The sequence below is a fragment of the Neofelis nebulosa genome, chromosome 13 (genome assembly GCF_028018385.1).
Source record: "Neofelis nebulosa isolate mNeoNeb1 chromosome 13, mNeoNeb1.pri, whole genome shotgun sequence".
NCBI lineage: Eukaryota > Metazoa > Chordata > Mammalia > Carnivora > Felidae > Neofelis > Neofelis nebulosa.
The window spans coordinates 58,173,487-58,192,042 of NC_080794.1; the positions used below are offsets into that span (position 1 = coordinate 58,173,487).

At 43.0% G+C, this 18,556-nt stretch overlaps 1 protein-coding gene and 1 long non-coding RNA gene across 5 annotated transcripts in view; one reads left to right on the forward strand and one right to left on the reverse strand.

Moving 5' to 3' along the window:
• The window catches only part of MYOF (myoferlin), a 153,203-nt gene that overhangs the window by 111,767 nt on the left and 22,880 nt on the right, over positions 1–18,556 (reverse strand). For all 4 annotated transcript variants that reach the window (XR_009252459.1, XM_058697186.1, XM_058697184.1 and 1 more), the window contains exons 2-3: positions 16,857–16,912; positions 14,035–14,126 (exon numbers count right to left, since the gene is read on the reverse strand). Coding sequence is in view for 3 of the 4 variants with exons in the window: in XM_058697186.1 (XP_058553169.1) it covers positions 14,035–14,126; positions 16,857–16,912 (148 nt within the window). In the remaining variant the exon portion in view is untranslated. The remainder of the gene's footprint in view (positions 1–14,034; positions 14,127–16,856; positions 16,913–18,556) is intronic.
• Positions 15,389–17,668, forward strand: LOC131493095 (uncharacterized). The gene is made up of 3 exons (XR_009252461.1): positions 15,389–15,527; positions 16,541–16,675; positions 17,117–17,668. It is a non-coding gene; the product is annotated as an uncharacterized LOC131493095 (long non-coding RNA).

The window sequence follows — 18,556 nt, forward strand, 5'->3', positions numbered from 1 at the left end:
TTTCCACAACATGTAGTCATTTCGAGAGTCCAACTATGGTGTCTATGAAATCTGAAGTCATGAATGAGATGAGCAGTGAATGGTGACAGACAAAGATGGAATAACCCCCTCAGAATCCAAGAAGAGAGAAAAGTAGGACAAAATTCAGGCATTCCTCTGTAATGAAAATGTAAAAGGACCCATCACACATGGCCCACTGTAAAAATGCCCCCCCAAGGAGGCCTTCTGCACTTGTCAATAGGTTGCCAGTTTACTGATGGGGCCAGTTTACTAACCTGCATAGTCTGGAGCAGAATTCAAAAGTTGGATACGTGCACGTCTTCCTCTTCCTGGACACTGAGGGATTCTGTTCAGCCTTTACTGCCTCCCCATCTACCTTGTAGTGCACATAACCTACTGGTACAGAAGTATGCATGTGTCCCTGCTCACCATGGTTAGGCCCCCTGAAAGCCAGGATTGCTCCCTTCTGTGCTCTAACCCCAGTGCTTGGAACATACTACACTTGATCATAGATATTTACTAAATGAAGGAAAGAATAAATAAGTCGACATACATTAAAAATGAATATGCAAGACATTTTTTTTTATTTTGTTTTTAAGGGGTGCCTGGGTGGCTCAGTCAGTTGGGCGTCTGACTTCAGCTCAGGTCATGATCTCACAGTCCGTGAGTTCGAGCCCCATGTCGGGCTCTGTGCTGACAGCTCAGAGCCTGGAGCCTGCTTCGGATTCTGTGTCTCCCTCTCTCTCTGCTCCTCCCCTGCTCATGCTCTGTCTCTTTCTGTCTCAAAAATAAATAAAAACATTTTAAAAAATTAAAAAAAAATTTTTAATGTTTTTTATTATTTATTTTTGATAAATGAAATAAAAACATTAAAAAAAAATTTTTTTAATTATGTTTTCTATTATTTATTTTTAAGACAGAGAGAGACAGAGCATGAGCAGGGGAGGAGCAGAGAGAGAGGGAGATACAGAATCCGAAGCAGTTTCCAGGCTCTGAGCTGTCAGCAGAGCCTGATGCAGGGCTCAAACTCACGGACCCTGAGATCATGACCTGAGCTGAAGTCAGACACCCAACCGACTGAGCCACCCAGGCGCCCCTGAATCTGCAAAACACTTTTGTGGTTAGGGCACATGATCAACAAAGTTTATAAAACATGCATTCCCTGAGAGTTGGTGAATATAAAAATGTAACCTGTAGAATACAGTCTGTAAATTGGGAGTTATAGTGACAACGGGGCATGAGATTGGGGAACTGAAGAAGTTCCCTCTGAGAAATTCAATCAAAAAGCAAAGAAAGCCCAGGGGTGTGCTCTCAGTATGGATACTGAGAAAGGAAAAGAAAAACAAGAAGATTTTAAAAATGTTATTTACTTATACATAGCCTACATTTGCAGTGACTGATACTAATAAATGGCACCTATGACAGCATAAATATCATTCGCATGGAAATAGAAAACTAAGCATCAAGTCCTCAAAGTCATAGAAGAGATTCCTTACTTCAAAAAACCCAGAGTGTGGGGCACTTGGGTGGCTTGGTCAGTTGAGTGTCTGACTCTTGATTTTGGTTCAGGTCATGGTCTCATAGTCATGAGACCAAGCCCCACATCGAGCTGTGCAAACAACCCAGGTGAAGAAACCATAGTTGAGCATAAAACATAACTGGGCTTTTGGGAAAAAATAATAATCTGGAGAGTTCATCTTGTGCAGAAATATTTATTGTATTTTCACATGTAGTAATTTCTTTAAAAATTAGGAGTGAAAATTGATGTCAACATGGAAATGCCATTTTTGAACTGACAAATATCCATGTTCTCCTTCTCCACTCAGACCCCAGAAATAGAACTAGATTGTAGATCTGGAGTCTGTCACCCAACTACATACATCCACTGACTCAACAATATGAATAAATGACTTCACTTTCTGTGAATAGACATATTGCACAAGACCAGGAAACTGCCATGGCACCTGGTTTCACCTGATTTACCCCACGGCATGAAGCACTGCATATGGTTTCTTGGAAGAATACACTTTCTTGGACAGAACACCGCAAAAGATGCTCAACAACCATGATGGGTTCTCATCTCTTCGAATACCACAAGTAGAGTTAGTTACTGGAAATGGAAAAGAAAAATTCTGCCTCCAGAGGGTCAAGAGTAAACTTTTCAGCACTTTTAGGTCAATACAGAAATTAGGGTTCTCAGTCAACACTGGGAATTGACAGAACCTTTATAAAGTAATTTCTAGATAAGTATGTTCACTCACGAAGTTTGCTAGAATTTTTTTTTTTTTTTGTACATAAGTTTTCTCCTTACTTGGGTTTTAATTCCCCTGACATATTGAGGAAAAGAGTCTACACATGATTCCATCTCCACCAGAAGAAACAAGGAAACCTCCCACACAAGGTGAGGGCCCTGGCAAAATCTCTTCCATATCTCCCTCAGCCCCACATAATATGAGCCTGACGAGAATTTTGTTCCAAGTTTTAAAAATAGCACAGTAAGCTGTGAGGTTGGCTAATTGAGTTTTTAAGGACAAAATGTGAAAACTCCAATTTTAAAAGTCATCTGACTGGTATTAAATGTCTAAATGAGGTACTCGCCTTGAAAGACATGGAAATACACTGGATTTTTTTTCTTACAGTTCCATGATTCATAACCTAACTGTATGATTAAAATAATAACATTGTGGGGTGCCTGGGTGGCTCAGTCGGTTAAGCGTCCAACTTCGGCTCAGGTCACGATCTCACAGTTCATGGGTTCAAGCCCCTCATCAGGCTCTGTGCTGACAGCTCAGAGCCTGGAGCCTGCTTCAGATTCTGTGTCTCCTTCTCTCTCTGCCCTTTCCGTGCTCCCACTCTGTCTCTCTCTCTCTCAAACATAAATAAACTTTAAAAAATTTAAAAAAATAATAACATTGCACACTTGGACATGGACAGATTTGCTGTTGCTGAAACCAAGATGACCTGAAACTCTATCAGCAATAAATAATTCTTAGAAGAAAACAACGTGTAGCATGTCAGAACAATGTGGAAAGAGGGCTGGCCTGGGGTTGGACTAGAATTTATCGACCTTGGCACTACTGACATTTTGAACTGGACAGTTCTTTGTTTTGGGGGTCTGCCCTGTGCTTTGTCAGATGTTCAGCAGCATCCTTGGCCGCAACCCACTGACAACTCTACACCTTGCCAATTGTGCCCAGGTGGGCAACATCACCCTAGGTTGAAAAGCATGGAATTAGATGATTTCTGTTCTTGCCCTAACTCGGTGTCCCAACTTCCCCCAAGCCTTGGTTAAGTCACTCAACTCTCTGAGCCCACTTCATTCATTATCTGGGTAGACTGAAGTAAATCATTTCTCAGACCCTTTTCTCAGCTATTAAAGTCCTGCTAGGCTTGTACGTGTGATGTTTTTTTCCACATATTAGGACACTATCTCATGTTAAATATTTATTCTCTGTTCATTGATTTAGGAAGAATATATCCTAAAGTATGTCCACGTTGGACAATCCGGAATAGTAGGCGAGGTCTCCTCCTTCCACCAATATGACCTACCATTTCATGGATCAAGCTTAAATTCACACAGAATGTCAGGAGAAAGGTTAGGCCAATCACAGAAATGTGGAATAAGTGTACGACAGTAGGGAGTGATGACTTGTGCTAACCAGAGGGAACAGGCTCACCTGGAACACAAATCCATCACTGGCCCTTCGTGGTCCTGAATGGTTTTACATCCTCCGTTGTGACTCAACCAATATCTGTGGCTTTCCTTCCCCCCCCCCCCACCCCCCAGAGGCTTTGAGAGGGTGGTAACAGATAACAGACCAGGAATGGACTAAAATAAAAGCAGCCAATTATAAACTCAAACTTCAATTCCTTCTTTCAGAAACCCTTAGTCCCATTTCTTAAATCTGCTTTTTCATCATACAATTCTGATGCTTTTGTGTGTGTGTGTGAGGGAGGTGGTTTAAAAGAAAACTTTGCTTTCTTTTTTCTGAAGTAAAGATAGTGTGTTTAGATGAAAGCCTGGAAAGATGTTAGTCCCCCAAAATATTTTTAACAGCTAGGTTGTGTTGAAGAAAAATGCAGTTACAACTTCTAACACCTTTCCCCGTAAGTTGGAGAAAGCGCCCCCTATGGGCAAGTCTGAGCTCCGCAGGTCTCCGAGGGCCCCCGGCAGCCTGTCGTGGGCTGTTTTCTGTGACGTTGCCTGGATACAGAATACCGTGAGAGGCTAGGAAATGATGGCCCAGCCTCCTACACAGAGGACAAGAACAGTGTAGTCAGGCCAGTTTCCTTTAAAGGAGGTGACACTAAGCCAAGAACCCTTTTTCTTCCATATTACTAATGCTATAAATATGCTAACATGTTACAGTGTGACAGTAATGTGGACACTTTGCCCTGGATTTTCATGGAAAAATAAGAGTCTCCTGATGGACTCCACCCAACACTAAAACAGATGGACCATGTCTCAAAAGGAAGCTTTACAGTGAAAAGAATCTCAAGGTCCTTCAGCTCTCCAGCTTTATTTGCAGAATTAATAAACTGCAGATGTATTCTGAGGGGAAGAAAAAGCCAGTCCTGCTCTAATCCCTTACAGTTCTTGAAGGTCTAGTGGTTTTGAGTTGGGTCTCCATGCGACATGGAACTAGTTCTAAGCAGCGGAACTGTAAACTAGTCAACTTAGTCATGCGAGGGCTAGTTAAGAACTTCTTTAACTTGTTAAGACAGAGTCTAGCGTGTTTAAAAAAGAGAAATGGGAAATGTTCTCCCTGTTAGCACAGACACAAACCTTAACAGCCACATGCCACTGTGGTGAGTAAGGGCTTTGCTGGCTGAGTTCTTAATCATGGGAGCTCGCATATATCAAGTTGTTCTGTGCAGCAGGGGCACAGCCCACACGGATTACTGGAGGAGGGTTTACTGGAAATTCCTTCATGAAGGAAAGGAAAAATACATTGGACTCTGGAAAGTAAATCACATGTTGTACTGTTTCTGCCCCTACGGACTGCAGCACATCTCACTTCCCCTCCTCAGGGAGGGAATAACAATCCCCAGCTGGGCTGAGCACAAACACTTCACCAAGCTGCTCCCCGGTCCCTTGTAGAAAGGGCCAGACCTGCCCACCCTTTGAAGCACTGGGCTCTCAGCCAGCTGAGCCTTGTCATTTCTACCAGGTCTGTGTGGCCTTGGTTCCTTGGCTGGGCAGCATCACCCATCCCCACACTTCTCCTTCCCCCAGGACCAGTATCCGGCAAGGTCTTTCCTGGCTCCACCCCCACCCCCAGCTAAACCCAAAGGTGGGAGAGCCAGGCCTACACTTTCCTTATGACCAGATTTGGCGGGGAGGGGGCGAGGGGAGGAGCTGGGGCAGCCATGACAGCAAATCCTATCCCAGGAAGCCCTGTGTAAGCAAAAACTCCCTCAAAGGACACAATCTGGGTCTCCCATCCACTTCACCAGTGGGGAACCTTCCTGAGTCTCCCAACTGGCCCACGCTGGCCCTTTGGATTAGCTCATAAACTGTTTCTGAGATTGTATTTCCCCAGACCTCCCTGCAGCAGAATCGCTAGGGCAGTTACAGATTCCCAGGACCCTGAGTCACACTTTTTCTTTAGTTAATTCTTATACCCAGGAAGTCTGAGAAACAATGGCCTAAAGAAGTGATTCTCAGTGGCAGCAGGGCAAAAGTAGAGGGATGGGGGGCGGGGGGGGGGGAGGTAGGAAAGACAGCTGGCAAAGCTAGATTTGGAGACAGGGTGACATGCGCAGTTTTTAAAAGCACATTCAAGATGATAACACGGTTCACATTTGAGAAATGAGCATAGAAATCCAATTATTTAATAGAACAAAGTAGTAAGCAAAACTCAACTAAAACCACTCAACTAAAACCAAGCCTCGTTATCTGTATCTTTCCTGTGACCTCTCCTCCTTACTCGGCACCAAGATTGTCAGAGAGCCTTGGGGCCTTTGTCTGGTTCATCAAATGTGGAAACACTGGCCCAAACTGTGGTTCCCAAATTTGGCTGTGTACCAGCCCCTCTAGAGTAAGGCAGTGCTCTGTACTTCTAGCAAACTCCATTCCTGGGTTTCAGAATCACTCACCTAGTCTAGAGGCTGTGGCAGGTTTGGCAGGATTCAGGGCCAGCAACAACTCCCTTTTTTCCAGTCCCTCCCAACCCCACTGCCCTGAGGCCAATGGCGTCACTTTAACAAGGGAAGGAGCTGAGTAGAAGCCCAGGCCTCTGCACCTAGGTGCAGATGAGGCACCTAGGCCAGAGTCAGTCACCCTGTGGCTACAAGGAGCAGACAAAACTAGCCTAATGCCTGACATGCAGGCAATGCTCAATAATTATTTCTAGAATAAGTGACTATAACCTGTAACCTGACCAATTCTCCTGTTCATTCAGTCCTCAAGGGTCTGAATCTGTGGTTGTCTGCTTGTACAGTTTAGAGCAACGCCCAGGCTCTGGCTCTGTCCCTGGTCCATTGGAATCAAGGTAGTAGTTTTCTGTTACTCATTCATTCATTCTTTCATTCATTCATCAAGAACTTGGACCTAACAAGGAAAGGGAGACAGAATAACAGGGATTAAGAATTTGGAGCTAGGCAAGGCTGACTAATTTCGGACTCATCCTTGTACTAGAGGCCAGGTACAGGTTGTTTTACTTCTCTGAGCCTCAGTTTCCTCATCTGTAAAATGGGGATTATGACAGCTACTACCTAACAGTATTGTAAGGATCAAAAGGATGATGTGATAAGTGCTTAACAGTTACTTTTTATTATTTCAGACACTAATCTAGAAAAAGGAATCAAAAGAAAGCATGTGACCCCAGGCCAGTACTGGCAGGGAAAGCTGGTCTGAACTCATGCACAGTCTAAATCACAGGAAGGTGGGATATCTATGCAAGGATATGGGTAGGTACCCACTTCCATTTCTGTGCAATCAATTGTGCAAAGTTCTTAAAACCAGTCCTTTCTCTTACGTACATGAAACAACTCCCTCCCCAACGTCAATGCTGTATATACCAAAAGTCTGCTTGGAAAATCATTTTTTATTTTCAGGGTTAGACCAGAAGCAAACTTCAGCTATAGCTGAATTCTCATAAAATCCAATTAGTGGAAACTGAATAAAGGTTTTAAAGGTCTCATAAAATATTTCATTATAAAATTTTTTTGAATGTTCATTTATTTTTGAGAGAGACAGAGATAGAGCTTGAGCGGGAGAGGGGCAGAGAGAGAGAGGGAGACACAGAATCTGCAGCAGGCTCCAGGCTCTGAGCTGTCAGCACAGAACCTGATGTGGGGCTCGAACCCACGAGCTGTGAGATCATGACCTGAGCTGAAGTTGGATGCTCAACCGACTGAGCCACCCAGGCACCCCCATACTTTTAATACTTTTATGTCTCCTAGTGACAAGACTTCCTGCTGACATTGCCACATGTAATCATGGCCATGGGATTTATTGAAGTGGCCCAGCTGTGGTTGGTCAGGAGGGATGGACAGCCCACGGGTTGAGGCAGGCTTTCTTTCCTTTTTTTTTTTTTTTAAGTTTATTTATTTTGAGAGACAGAGAGAGAGAGAGAGAGAGAGAGAGAATGCAAGGGAGCAAGCAGGGGAGGGGCAGAGAGAGAGAGGGAGAGAGAGAGAGAATCCCAAGCAGGCTCCATGCTGTCAGCACAGAGCCCTTGTGTTCCATCACACAGTGAGATCATGACCTGAGGCAAAATCAAGAGTGAGTCAGATGCTTAACCTTAACCGACTGAGCCACCCAGGTGCCCCAAGGCTTTCTGATTGGAGTAGCTTCTCAGGCTCTGTAGACATCTAAACCAGAGGCCAGTGTTACTGTGGAACAGGATTGTCAGTTCAGTTCTTTTTAGTTCCATATTTTCAGTGGCATGGCAAAAGTATGAAAAGATCACAATTGGTTTGGGCTGGCTGGGTCTGGGTATTGGAAAAGCTGAACCCCGGCGTTTTGGGGAGGCCAGTGAAGTAGGTGCCACAGTCCTGCTGATGTCTGTCAACATCTCATGAGTGAGTAAAGGTGGGCCAAAGCTTTGGAGAAAGACGCCCAGAGAGACTGAAAGAGAAAGGCATTTCATAATGACAAGAGCTATAATTATCTTCTAATGGCACTTGGAGGACCATCTCTTAGGAGAGGAAGCTTTACAACTTGTAAGTCATTTGCAAGGTATTTGGACTACCTTCAGCGATGTATCAATTAATGTATTCATCTGACAAATAATTGCTGATGCTTATGTGTGTCCGACACTGCTCCGGGCACTGGGAGTACTCCATGCCTTTCATGGGGCTTACATCTGAGTGGACGGAATGTGCAGTGTATCAGATGGTGTTCAGTGTGGTGAAGAAGATTGAAGGGGAAGAGAGGAGAAAATGACAAGATGAGAGAGAGAGGCAGAGTGTGTGTGTATGTGTACGTGTGTATAAATATTTGTGTGCTGGTTTAGGTAGGGTTTTTGTTTAAAGGTTTGTTTTCGGGTCTGTTTTATAATGAAATATCTTAGGGGTGGCTGGGTGGCTCAGTTGGGCGTCCGACTTCGGCTCAGGTCATGATCTCACCGTCCGTGGGTTCGAGCCCCGCATCGGGCTCTGTGCTGACAGCTTGGAGCCTGGAGCCTGCTTTGGATTCTGTGTCTCCCTCTCTCTCTGCCCCTAACCCACTCGCATTCTGTCTCTGTCTCTCTCAAAAATAAATAAACATTAAAAAAAATTTTTTTAAGTATTAAAAGTATGAGGACAAGGTCTTTTGTATATGAGGGAATGAAAATTTCTCATAAGCCTTACCATACTGCTTCACCATATTAATTTCATTCCAAACTACAGTATCTGTTTTTATTAATAAAAAACAAAAAACAAAAAACAAAACAAAAAAAACACCCCACAAACCTTTGTTCAGGGAGTTTGTATATTTCACAATCCAAACTTGTCTTTTTTTTTTTTTTTCTAAATTCTGTAGCCCCTACTACCACTCTGTGTGTGTGTGTGTGTGTGTGTGTGTGTGTGTAGCTCCAGACTCCCACATGCACCTCCCCAACTCTGGGAGACAACTGGGACTTGCCTCACTTCTCTCTCCCTGAACTGCAGCCTGGAATGCTCTCCAGGCATTAAGTTGGGCACTCAAAGGGCTCATTTCATTTATGTCCTCTTTCTTGGGGTCATTATCCAGTCCAGTATCTGAAACCATGGTTACATATGTTTTATCTATTTTTTTGGTGTATCAGGTGAGTATGTAGATCTGGTCCCTGTTATGTTATCTTAGCACGAGCAGAACTTCCAAACTATGGTCACTTTAAGGATAAGACTTCTGAGGCCCAGAGGGGTTAAGTCACTTGGCTGAGGTCATCAGTAGTCACCAGTAGAGCGGAGTCTCAAAGCAGCCTCTGTCTGGCTCCCAAATCTCAGCTTTTATGCACTATGAGTTGCTACCTTCCTGTGAATTCAGGAGTAAGCTCCACATCTCTCTACAAAAAGGCATGAGCTTTGGGACTGGCGTTTGTTTCCCTTGTGACTTGATCCCTTTGTGTTCTGACTCCTTTGCAGCTTAAACCCAAGTTGGAACCAGAGAGCTGTACAGAGAGCTGGGTTGGACAGATTCCACATCAATGGCTCGTTACTAGTGGGCTAACTGTCCAATGCAAGGCGCTTTAGATACTATTCGTGTATTAGTATCGTGAACTTACTTGCTCATTCATCCAACAAACACTTACTGAGAGCTTATTATGTGCTAGGCACTATGCTAAGCGCTGGTGTTACAGTGGTGAACCAGACAGGTGTGGAGCTTACTGTCTAGTAGGGGAAGGCCGCGTGAATAACAAAACAGATATGGACGTGTCAGATGGTGGTGAGCACTGAGCTAGGCAAAGCAGGAATGCGGGCCAGCACATATTTTTGAGTACTTATCTAAAACCCAACATAAATGTCCACACACCCAGCTGGGCTCCCTCCACCATTCCCACACCCACACAAGCTTGCTAGTAAGCAGGGCTCTGAGGAAATGAAGCAGGGCAGTGAGATGGAAAGCAACGGTAGGCGCTGCTCTAGATTGGAGGGTCTGAGATGCTGAGGCCGAATGACAAGATTTCACATCTACTGCAGTTAGAAGGAAAGAGTATTCCATGCAGAGTGAACAGCAAATTCAAAAGCCTGAAATGGTAACTCTTTTTCCTCCTTGGCATGCGTGCATGTGCACACACACACACACACACACACGCATACACACACACACACATCTGAAAACCTGTAAACACCTTTCATTCCTACATTTCCAGGCTCCTGAAGCCGATTCTTCTTTAGGAACTCAGGTGAAGCGACAGCAGGGCCAGGATGCCAAGGGATCAGGGTCCCAGCCTCAAATCTCATCTCCACCACTCAAGGTTACTGTGAAGAGCACATGAGATGAGATATGCTCTCCAAATTTCTCGTGTCCACTGTAGAACATGAGCATCAGTGACTTACTATTCAATAGTATAAAATTGCCTGCTTAAAAGTGTTACATAGGGAGGGACTGCCAATACTCTGGTAATGACTGTCCTTCATTTTTTTTTTTTTTTTTTGCAAAATTAGAAAGAAAAATTACTTCCATTCTGGACAAAAGTTAATCAATAATTGCATCCACATTTTGGTTCCTGCAGGTGGTTCACGGTTTTCAGTATAATGTGAAAGTCCAGAACACAGGCCTGGACATAAATGCTCACTCTGACACATGACTGCTGTGTGACCTTGAGCAGATTACCAAGCCTCTCTGGGGAAAAAGAGGGTGTCTGTGAGGATTAAGTAGCATAGTGCACTCAAAGGGCTTGGCATAGCCCTTGGCACTCCCTAAGATTTCACTAAGCTATAGCGGTATTGGCTGTCTGCAGAGGGAACTCCAATTTTTCAGCGGCTGGGAAAATCCTTCCACTCTGACATTTCGGCTAAAAATAATTTCATTTTCATCACGTGATCAAGAGGCATTTCTGGCTCTTCTCTCACCCTCATTCAGCCTGGATGGCTGGCTGGATGACTATGGAGGGGGGTGCGGGGGGAAGAACAGAGTCTGCACTGAACAGCCCAGCCGGCTCCCAGTGCCTGAGGAGGGATGTTGCTGACGCACCGGTGCTATGCTTGCATGACCTGGACCCTGCAGTCCGCTGTGGGTGTGGGCACGGGTGCACAGGCAAACCTAGGCAGTCCAGCGCTGTTTGTTTCCAGGCCCCAGGCAGCAGATGCAAAGTGAGAGCCCTGTTTGCACAACCCGTTTCCATGGCAACAGGAATGTCAACAGGCAAGGGATTCCTTAAGCTGGTAGAAAAATCCTCTGCCCCCACCCTGCACATCCAAGTGAAAGAAAGTTCCCACACTGAGCAGTGAGCAGATCCCTGAAGGCCAAATTTTTAGAAAAAAGCCAAGAAAAAAATCTGGGACCAAAGTACACAAATAGTTTGGACAAACATACAGCTTATTCCCAGACGGGTTTAAATTTTTTTTTTTTTCTCCAGTGTACTTACGGGCAAATTTGACCAAGGTGTATGCATTGTTTAGTTGGTGACAGCAAGGTCAAAGTTCACAATTCCTGGCTGATGGTGGAGAAGCATGAAGCTTAGCACAGTAAGCTAAGTAAGCATTATCATTCGCACTGTTCATTCCAAAGCAGACTCGGGGTCGGCTTTCACTGGAGGATGGTCAACAACTATGCAGCAAAATTTGTAGGACACACAACTAATCTCCCAATTAAAAAGACCTTCCCGGCAATTCCTATCAAAATAACACAAGCATTCTTCACAGAGCTAGAACAAACAATCCTAAAATTTGTATGGAATCAGAAAAGACCCTGAATAGCCAAAGCAATCTCGAAAAAGAAAACCAAAGCTGGAGGCATCACAATTCCAGACTTCAAGCTGTATTACAAAGCTGTAATCATCAAGACAGTATGGTACTGGCACAAAAACAGACACTCACATCAGTCCAAGTAGTAGGACCAGAACCTGCAAAGTATATTGATGTAGCTTAAAAAAAAAAAAAAAAGCATCAGTCATAAGGGGCATTGGTCAGCAACTGAACACGAAAAAAAGGATCTCATCAAAGGTGAACATGTATAGTACCTATCAAAGCACTGTCCAGGGGGTAAATGTCTGTCCAGGATCTCTTAGCCTGACACCATTAAGTAGAAGACTCCAGTCATTAGGGTGACTATCTAATTTACCATCCAAACCAAGTCACTGTTGACAGCAAAAGAGGTGTTATTAACCCTTGTGCTAGGACAATAAACCAGGACGGTTCCAAGCAAGTCAGGACATAAGGTCACTGCACTTCAACTAATTCTTTCTGGTTTATGCCTCTCATTACAGCCTTCTACTTATACCAAATGTGCTTAAGGCTAAGGTATTCATTTTTATTATTTTTTAAATTTTATTTTATTTTAAGTTTATTTTGAGAGAGAGATTGAGTGCATGGGAGCGAGTGCGAGTAGGGGAGGGGCAGAGAGACAGAGAGAGGGAGAGAGAGAATCCTAAGCAGGCTCCATGCCGTCAGCACAGAGCCTAATGCAGGGCTCAATCCCACAAACCATGAGATAATGACCTGAGCCAAAACTAAAAGTTGGACACTTAGCCGACTGAGCCACCCAGGCACCCCTAAGACATATTTTTAAATGTATTGACATTTCTAAAAACTTGGATGCTTCTTACAATTGATAAGGGCATTTAATACCAGGCTCCTTCCCCACCCCAAACCTGTTATTAATTTAATAATACATCTATGGTCAATGATATCTTATAATCAAGGATACAGAGTAATTTGGCTTTCCATGCAGGATGACACAAAGGAGAATTCATTAATCAGAGAATGTCCTCCCACCACGCATTTATTTCCACTGGAAAATAACACGTAAATAACTTGGTTTTAAGCACTGGTTTCTTGTAAGCTTGGTTAGTTTGAATTGGTAACCTAAGACTGGTTTCTGAGTCTGTAAGGCCAAAGTCCAGATCAAGGGCTGGGGTGAATTTACTGAGGTCATTCTGTCCCATACAGACCTGTTTTAGAAATCCCCAAGCTTTAGTCAGGGGACAACCCTCAGTCCCACCATGGGCACCGTCGTGACCCTTCCCATTTGAAACTAGTAAAGGCGACAGGAATCTGACTTAGATCTGTTGAGTTTAAAAGGCCAGTAAGACATTAAAATGAAAGTGGGGCTGCAAGGAGAACTTGAATGGTCACACATAAGTGGAAAAAGAAATGATTTTGCTTGTGTTTAATATAGCTACCGTTCAGATAAACCTCCCGGGGTAGGAAGTGACTAAGTACAGTCAACAAAGATGTTTTAGGAATGTAAATAGATTTCACAACAAGTGCCAAATTGGATACAGTAATGGTGGCTTAGTGTTTGCAGCCTCTTAGGAATACAGTAGTTCCCCCTTTATGCATTAGGATATGTGCCAAGACCCCTGGTGGATGCCCAAAACCGCAGATAGTACCAAACCCTACATACGTACATACATACCTTTGATAAAGTTTAATTTATAAACTAGACATAGTAAGAAATTAACAACTAATAATAAAATAGAATAATTATAACAACATACTGAATGAGTTATGTGAATATGGTTTCTCTCCCTCTCTAAATATATTTTACTGTACTCACCCTTTTATGCATGATGATGTGAAATGATAAAATGCCTAAGTGATGAGATGAAGTGAGGTGAATGATGTAGGCACAGCGACGTAACATTAGGCTACTATTGACCTTCTGACACTATTTCAGAAGAAGGATCATCTGCTTCTGCACCTCAGTTGACCATGGATAACAGAAACCACAGGTAAGAGGGGACTACTATACAGAAGTTTGGGGAAAGCAATGTGATCATTAATCACATCTGATATTGGCTCAGAAAGTTGTGTGCATGGGGGGTGGGGGGAGGACATGGAACTGAAGCACGATTATATTGCAAATATCATAAAATGTTATTAACGATACGTTCCTTCAACAAAATAAACAATGGTAATGTAATACATAAATGAGAAAAATAGTTGAAATCAACTTACTTATTTTGTCCAATCGTCTCAAAATCTTTTACAACAATTGTAAGGGAAGATGAAGAGTCGAGTGGTATACCCCTCAAGTCAAACTCCAAAATCTGTCCATGGAAAGGTTATAAAAACAGAAAAGTTGTTTAAAAGGGTCAGGAAGTATAGTATAATAAGACATACAGACACTAAATGACTAAATGTCATTATCTTAACCAATGTCAGTCTTGTGAATCATCAATTCTATAGTGAGTAGAAGTGACCAAATTCCAAACCTGGAGGCTGCTGAGAGCTGTGGGAAGGCAAACCAGACAGCCTCAGAGGACCTGGGGGTGACCTCTGGCTTTCCATTTTCTAGGCTCTGTGACTATGGGCAAGTCATCAAACCCATCTCAGAGTCAGAGAATTTACCACAATTGGTTACAAAAATAAAATAAAATGAAAATGCTTTCTTCATTGATTGTTTTTAAGTTATTTGCTTTTCCTAGTCATATTATTATCAAAGAGATAGATAATCTAAAAAAACATTTTCTAAAATGCATCAGCCTTTTATTTTAGGCTTGATTAGTCTGCACCACCATGATTAGTCTGCAATCAGATGAGACTTTCATCTTAAGGCAATAAATTGCTGTCTAATGGCAAACACAAAAAAATATTTTAACATAACACCGCTGATGTTTTTGATTGATCGTGTAACATATGAATTAAATAAAGCAGAGCCTACTGAAGATTTGATTCTCCTTGTACTGGGTTTGGAGTGGATGGTGAATGTGTCAGAGCTCATATTAGAATCCTAACCCTAATAGGTTTGGGGTTAGCATTTCATTTGGGTTAGATTTCCATTATAAAACTAGAGTTGGGAAGTTTACTTGATAAATACAATTGCAATTAGAAAAAAATACATGTTAGATGGGGAGCCTGGGTGGTTCAGTCGGTTGAGCGTCCAACTTTGGCTCAGGTCATGATCTCACGGTGTGTGAGTTCGAGCCCCACGTCGGACTCTGTGCTGACAGCTCAGAGCCTGGAGCCTGCTTCAGATCCTGTGTCTCCCTTTCTCTCTATCCCTCCCCTGCTCACACTCTTTCTCTCTCTCAAAAATAAACAAATAAACATTAAAAAAAATACATGTTAGAAACAAAACGGGGTGAGACGGATGATACCTTGCAGAGGATGTCTGCTCACGTGACCATTTCCACCTCTGCCATCAGCTACATGGATTGACCAGATATAAAGAAGCATGTGAGAATTACTCAAAACTGGAAGCCCTACATGCATACATAATGTACTTTCAATTTGTTTTATTCTTGGAGATCTGTGTGAGGTGCTAGGATCCACACACAGCATCCACCGGGACCAACCAGACTGGCCTCTTGCTTTCACGGAGCTGGTAGTCCAGCTGGCTGGGTTCTGGGTTCCAGTGAAACTGCAGAGAAGAAGAACTGCCTTTCAACTTTCTGCTTCTCAGAAAGGCATTAAAAATACAGTTCATCTTCACCTCATTCAATGAAAAGGTATGGATTTATTTTAGTTTCGGGACTAGGAGAGGAGGGGAATTTACAGTTGGTGGAAGAGAAGTCTTCACAGCCTGGTGACTTAGTGACAATAACAAAGACATTTATCACTACGCTTATCCAGGAAAGTTTGACCAGCTTTTGGGAAAAACAATGGGGCTGATGATCATCTTTTAAAAAATTAGTGAGCGTAGGAAAATCTACTCAGTGGAAAGAATGAAAACTTTCACATATCTATAAATCTATTCAACACTGAACTGCTTATAAAATAGATACAAAGTCAACACTGGGGGAAGTAAATATATTATAGCCCTTCCATAGAATGTTGCATAGTGTTGGGGCGCCTGGGTGGCTCAGTCGGTTAAGCATCCGACTTCAGCTCAGGTCACGATCTCACGGTCCGTGAGTTCGAGCCCCGCGTCGGGCTCTGGGCTGACAGCTCGGAGCCTGGAGCCTGCTTCAGATTCTGTGTCTCCTTCTCTCTCTGCCCCTCCCCCATTCATGCTCTGTCTCTCTCTGTCTCAAAAATAAATAAAAACGTTAAAAAAAATTAAAAAAAAAAAAGAATGTTGCATAGTGTTAAAGATACTTCTGAATGGAATGATACGGTATATGCTTAGGATATAATAGTAAGAAAAAAATAGGAGAGGAAGCTGTATCTGCTATATGTCAAGACATCATATTTTATTAATTTATTTATAAATAATAATGACTTATACATTACAATATACTTATTCAATAAACATTTATTGCTATATCCCAAATGTTAACAGTAATTGCTTCTGGATAGTGGGTCCAAAGGTGAATTTTTTTTGTTTATCTAAAGCTTTCAAAATGTCTACATTAAGGATATTCTACTTTATCAGCATAAAACACAATAAATGTCATTACTCAGTCAGACACACAGTGTCATGTAATGTACTCTTGGTTAGTCACATGCAGATACATTTTTAAATATGGAGCTTTCCCTCCGCGACTCTGGAGATGATCTAAGCCCACCCCTTGCTCTACAGATGTGCCCCAGATGTGTAACATAACTGGACCGAGGTCACACAGCAAGCTCAAAGCTGCTCCCGGCTAGAACATAAGTTTCCTACTCCCTTTCCAGACTTCGCTTACACCACTACTATATAGGAGATGTCATTGTGGTATGTCCCCTTGAACTGTTCTGCTATCTCCATGGCCACAAAGAGAGATAGAGTGGTGGGGGATGCAATGTGGAGATTCTTCTTTCAAAGGGAAAAGCTAACCTTTGACCGAAGATAGGACAATCAGATGTGGCTTATCCACTGAAACAATGTTAAAAAAAAAAAAAAAAAATGAAGTTACCTCATTCCATACAGGGTTGAGTTCATTGTCAACTTTTTTTGTTTTCTTTTTCTCATCTGCAAATAAAAAATAAGAAATATCAATTAATTAGAAATATTTCTAGAACTTGTCCATTCATTCGTCCATTCAAAGAGCATTCCCTTGAGGGCCAACCGTGTGCTTGCATTTCCCCATTCATCAGCCTAGAGTGAGGACGACAAGAGTCAAGGTTCTCCAAACTGAATGGCATTTTTTGACCTAAAACATTTCTCCCACCCCAGGTCTAAGAGATGTTGGGGAATGAAGGACTCATAATCATGGAAATGCCATGATCCCCTGAATCTCCCTCACCAGTTCCTATAGACCAAGATTACCCAGGGCCTCTGTGTCTCCAGTGTGTTGCAGAAAGAAGCCAACAAAGCTAACCTTTGCCAAAAGGTGTCACAATTTTATAGATGTGGCTACTGAGACTCAAAGGAACTGAGAAATGTGTCTGAGCTAATACATGGCACTGGTTCTTATATAACCTGCAATTTCCTCTCTGACACCCATGCTGCCTTTGCATGTGATAAGACCCCACAGCTTAAAGACTGAGCTGGACTCCCTCCCATAGGCCTCAGCACAAGGTAATTAGTAGATGAACACTTTCCATGACCTGCAAAGAATGTAAGGTTTCCTTTACAACAGGCTCACCTTTTCTGAAGACACGGGTTTTCTCTCTGTGTGTCTGAGACCTTCCTGTGTGAATAAATGTTCCTCCAGCTAGTGTTCAAAGTTTCCTTAGAGAAGTCCAAAGCACAGAGAGGCGTCTGTTGGATCTCTAAGTCCCCAAATACTCATCAAAATAAAAGCTAGTGTTTGAGTACCGAATGTTTTGGAGGCATGAGCTATCCGTTTTCAGGGGGAGAAAAATAAAACAAGTTCTCTTCCTGTGTGAATTCTTTACCATCATATAGAACATTCATCACGCTTCTGACACCAGATGTATGGTGGGGCGTTCCCCAGCCAAGAAATTTTCTGTGACACCAGCTGGGTGTTTTACAATTTAACTCAATGATGATACTATGTACCTGGAGACAGCGTCCCTCAGGGCTCAGAGGACAATAGCAAGTCCACGCTGTCACCTGTGCTTCTGACCTAGCAGGCTATAAATCTGAGGTTCCTATAACCCCCATACTGGGTTCAATTAACTGGCTTGAGCAGCTCACAGAACTCAGGAAAACATTCATGTTTACTAGTTTACTAAAGGATAGGACAGAGGGTACAGATGAACAGCCAGATGACGAGATATATAAGATAAGGTCTGGGAATGTCCTGTGTACAGGAGCTTCTGTCCCCATGGAGCTGGAGTACCTCAACCTCCCGATACATGGATGTGCTCATCACACACCTGGAACCCCATACTTCTGGGATTTTTGATGGAGGCTTCCTCACATAGGCAAGATCAAGTATTAACTCTATTTCCAGTCTCTTTCTCCAGTCTAGAGAAGCCGGGAGGAGGTGGGGGCAGAGCCAAAAATGCCAAGCTTCTTATCACGGCTTGGTCTTCCTGGTGATCAGTTCCCATCCAGCAGCCATCCAGGAGCCCACCCAGAGTGATCTCATTAGAACAAAAGATGCTCCTACTCTTCTCACTTAAGAATTTATAAGGGTTTTAGCTCAGTGCCAGAAAGTGGTGGGGGAAAGGAGCAGAGACCAACATACATATTTTTTTCTCATCT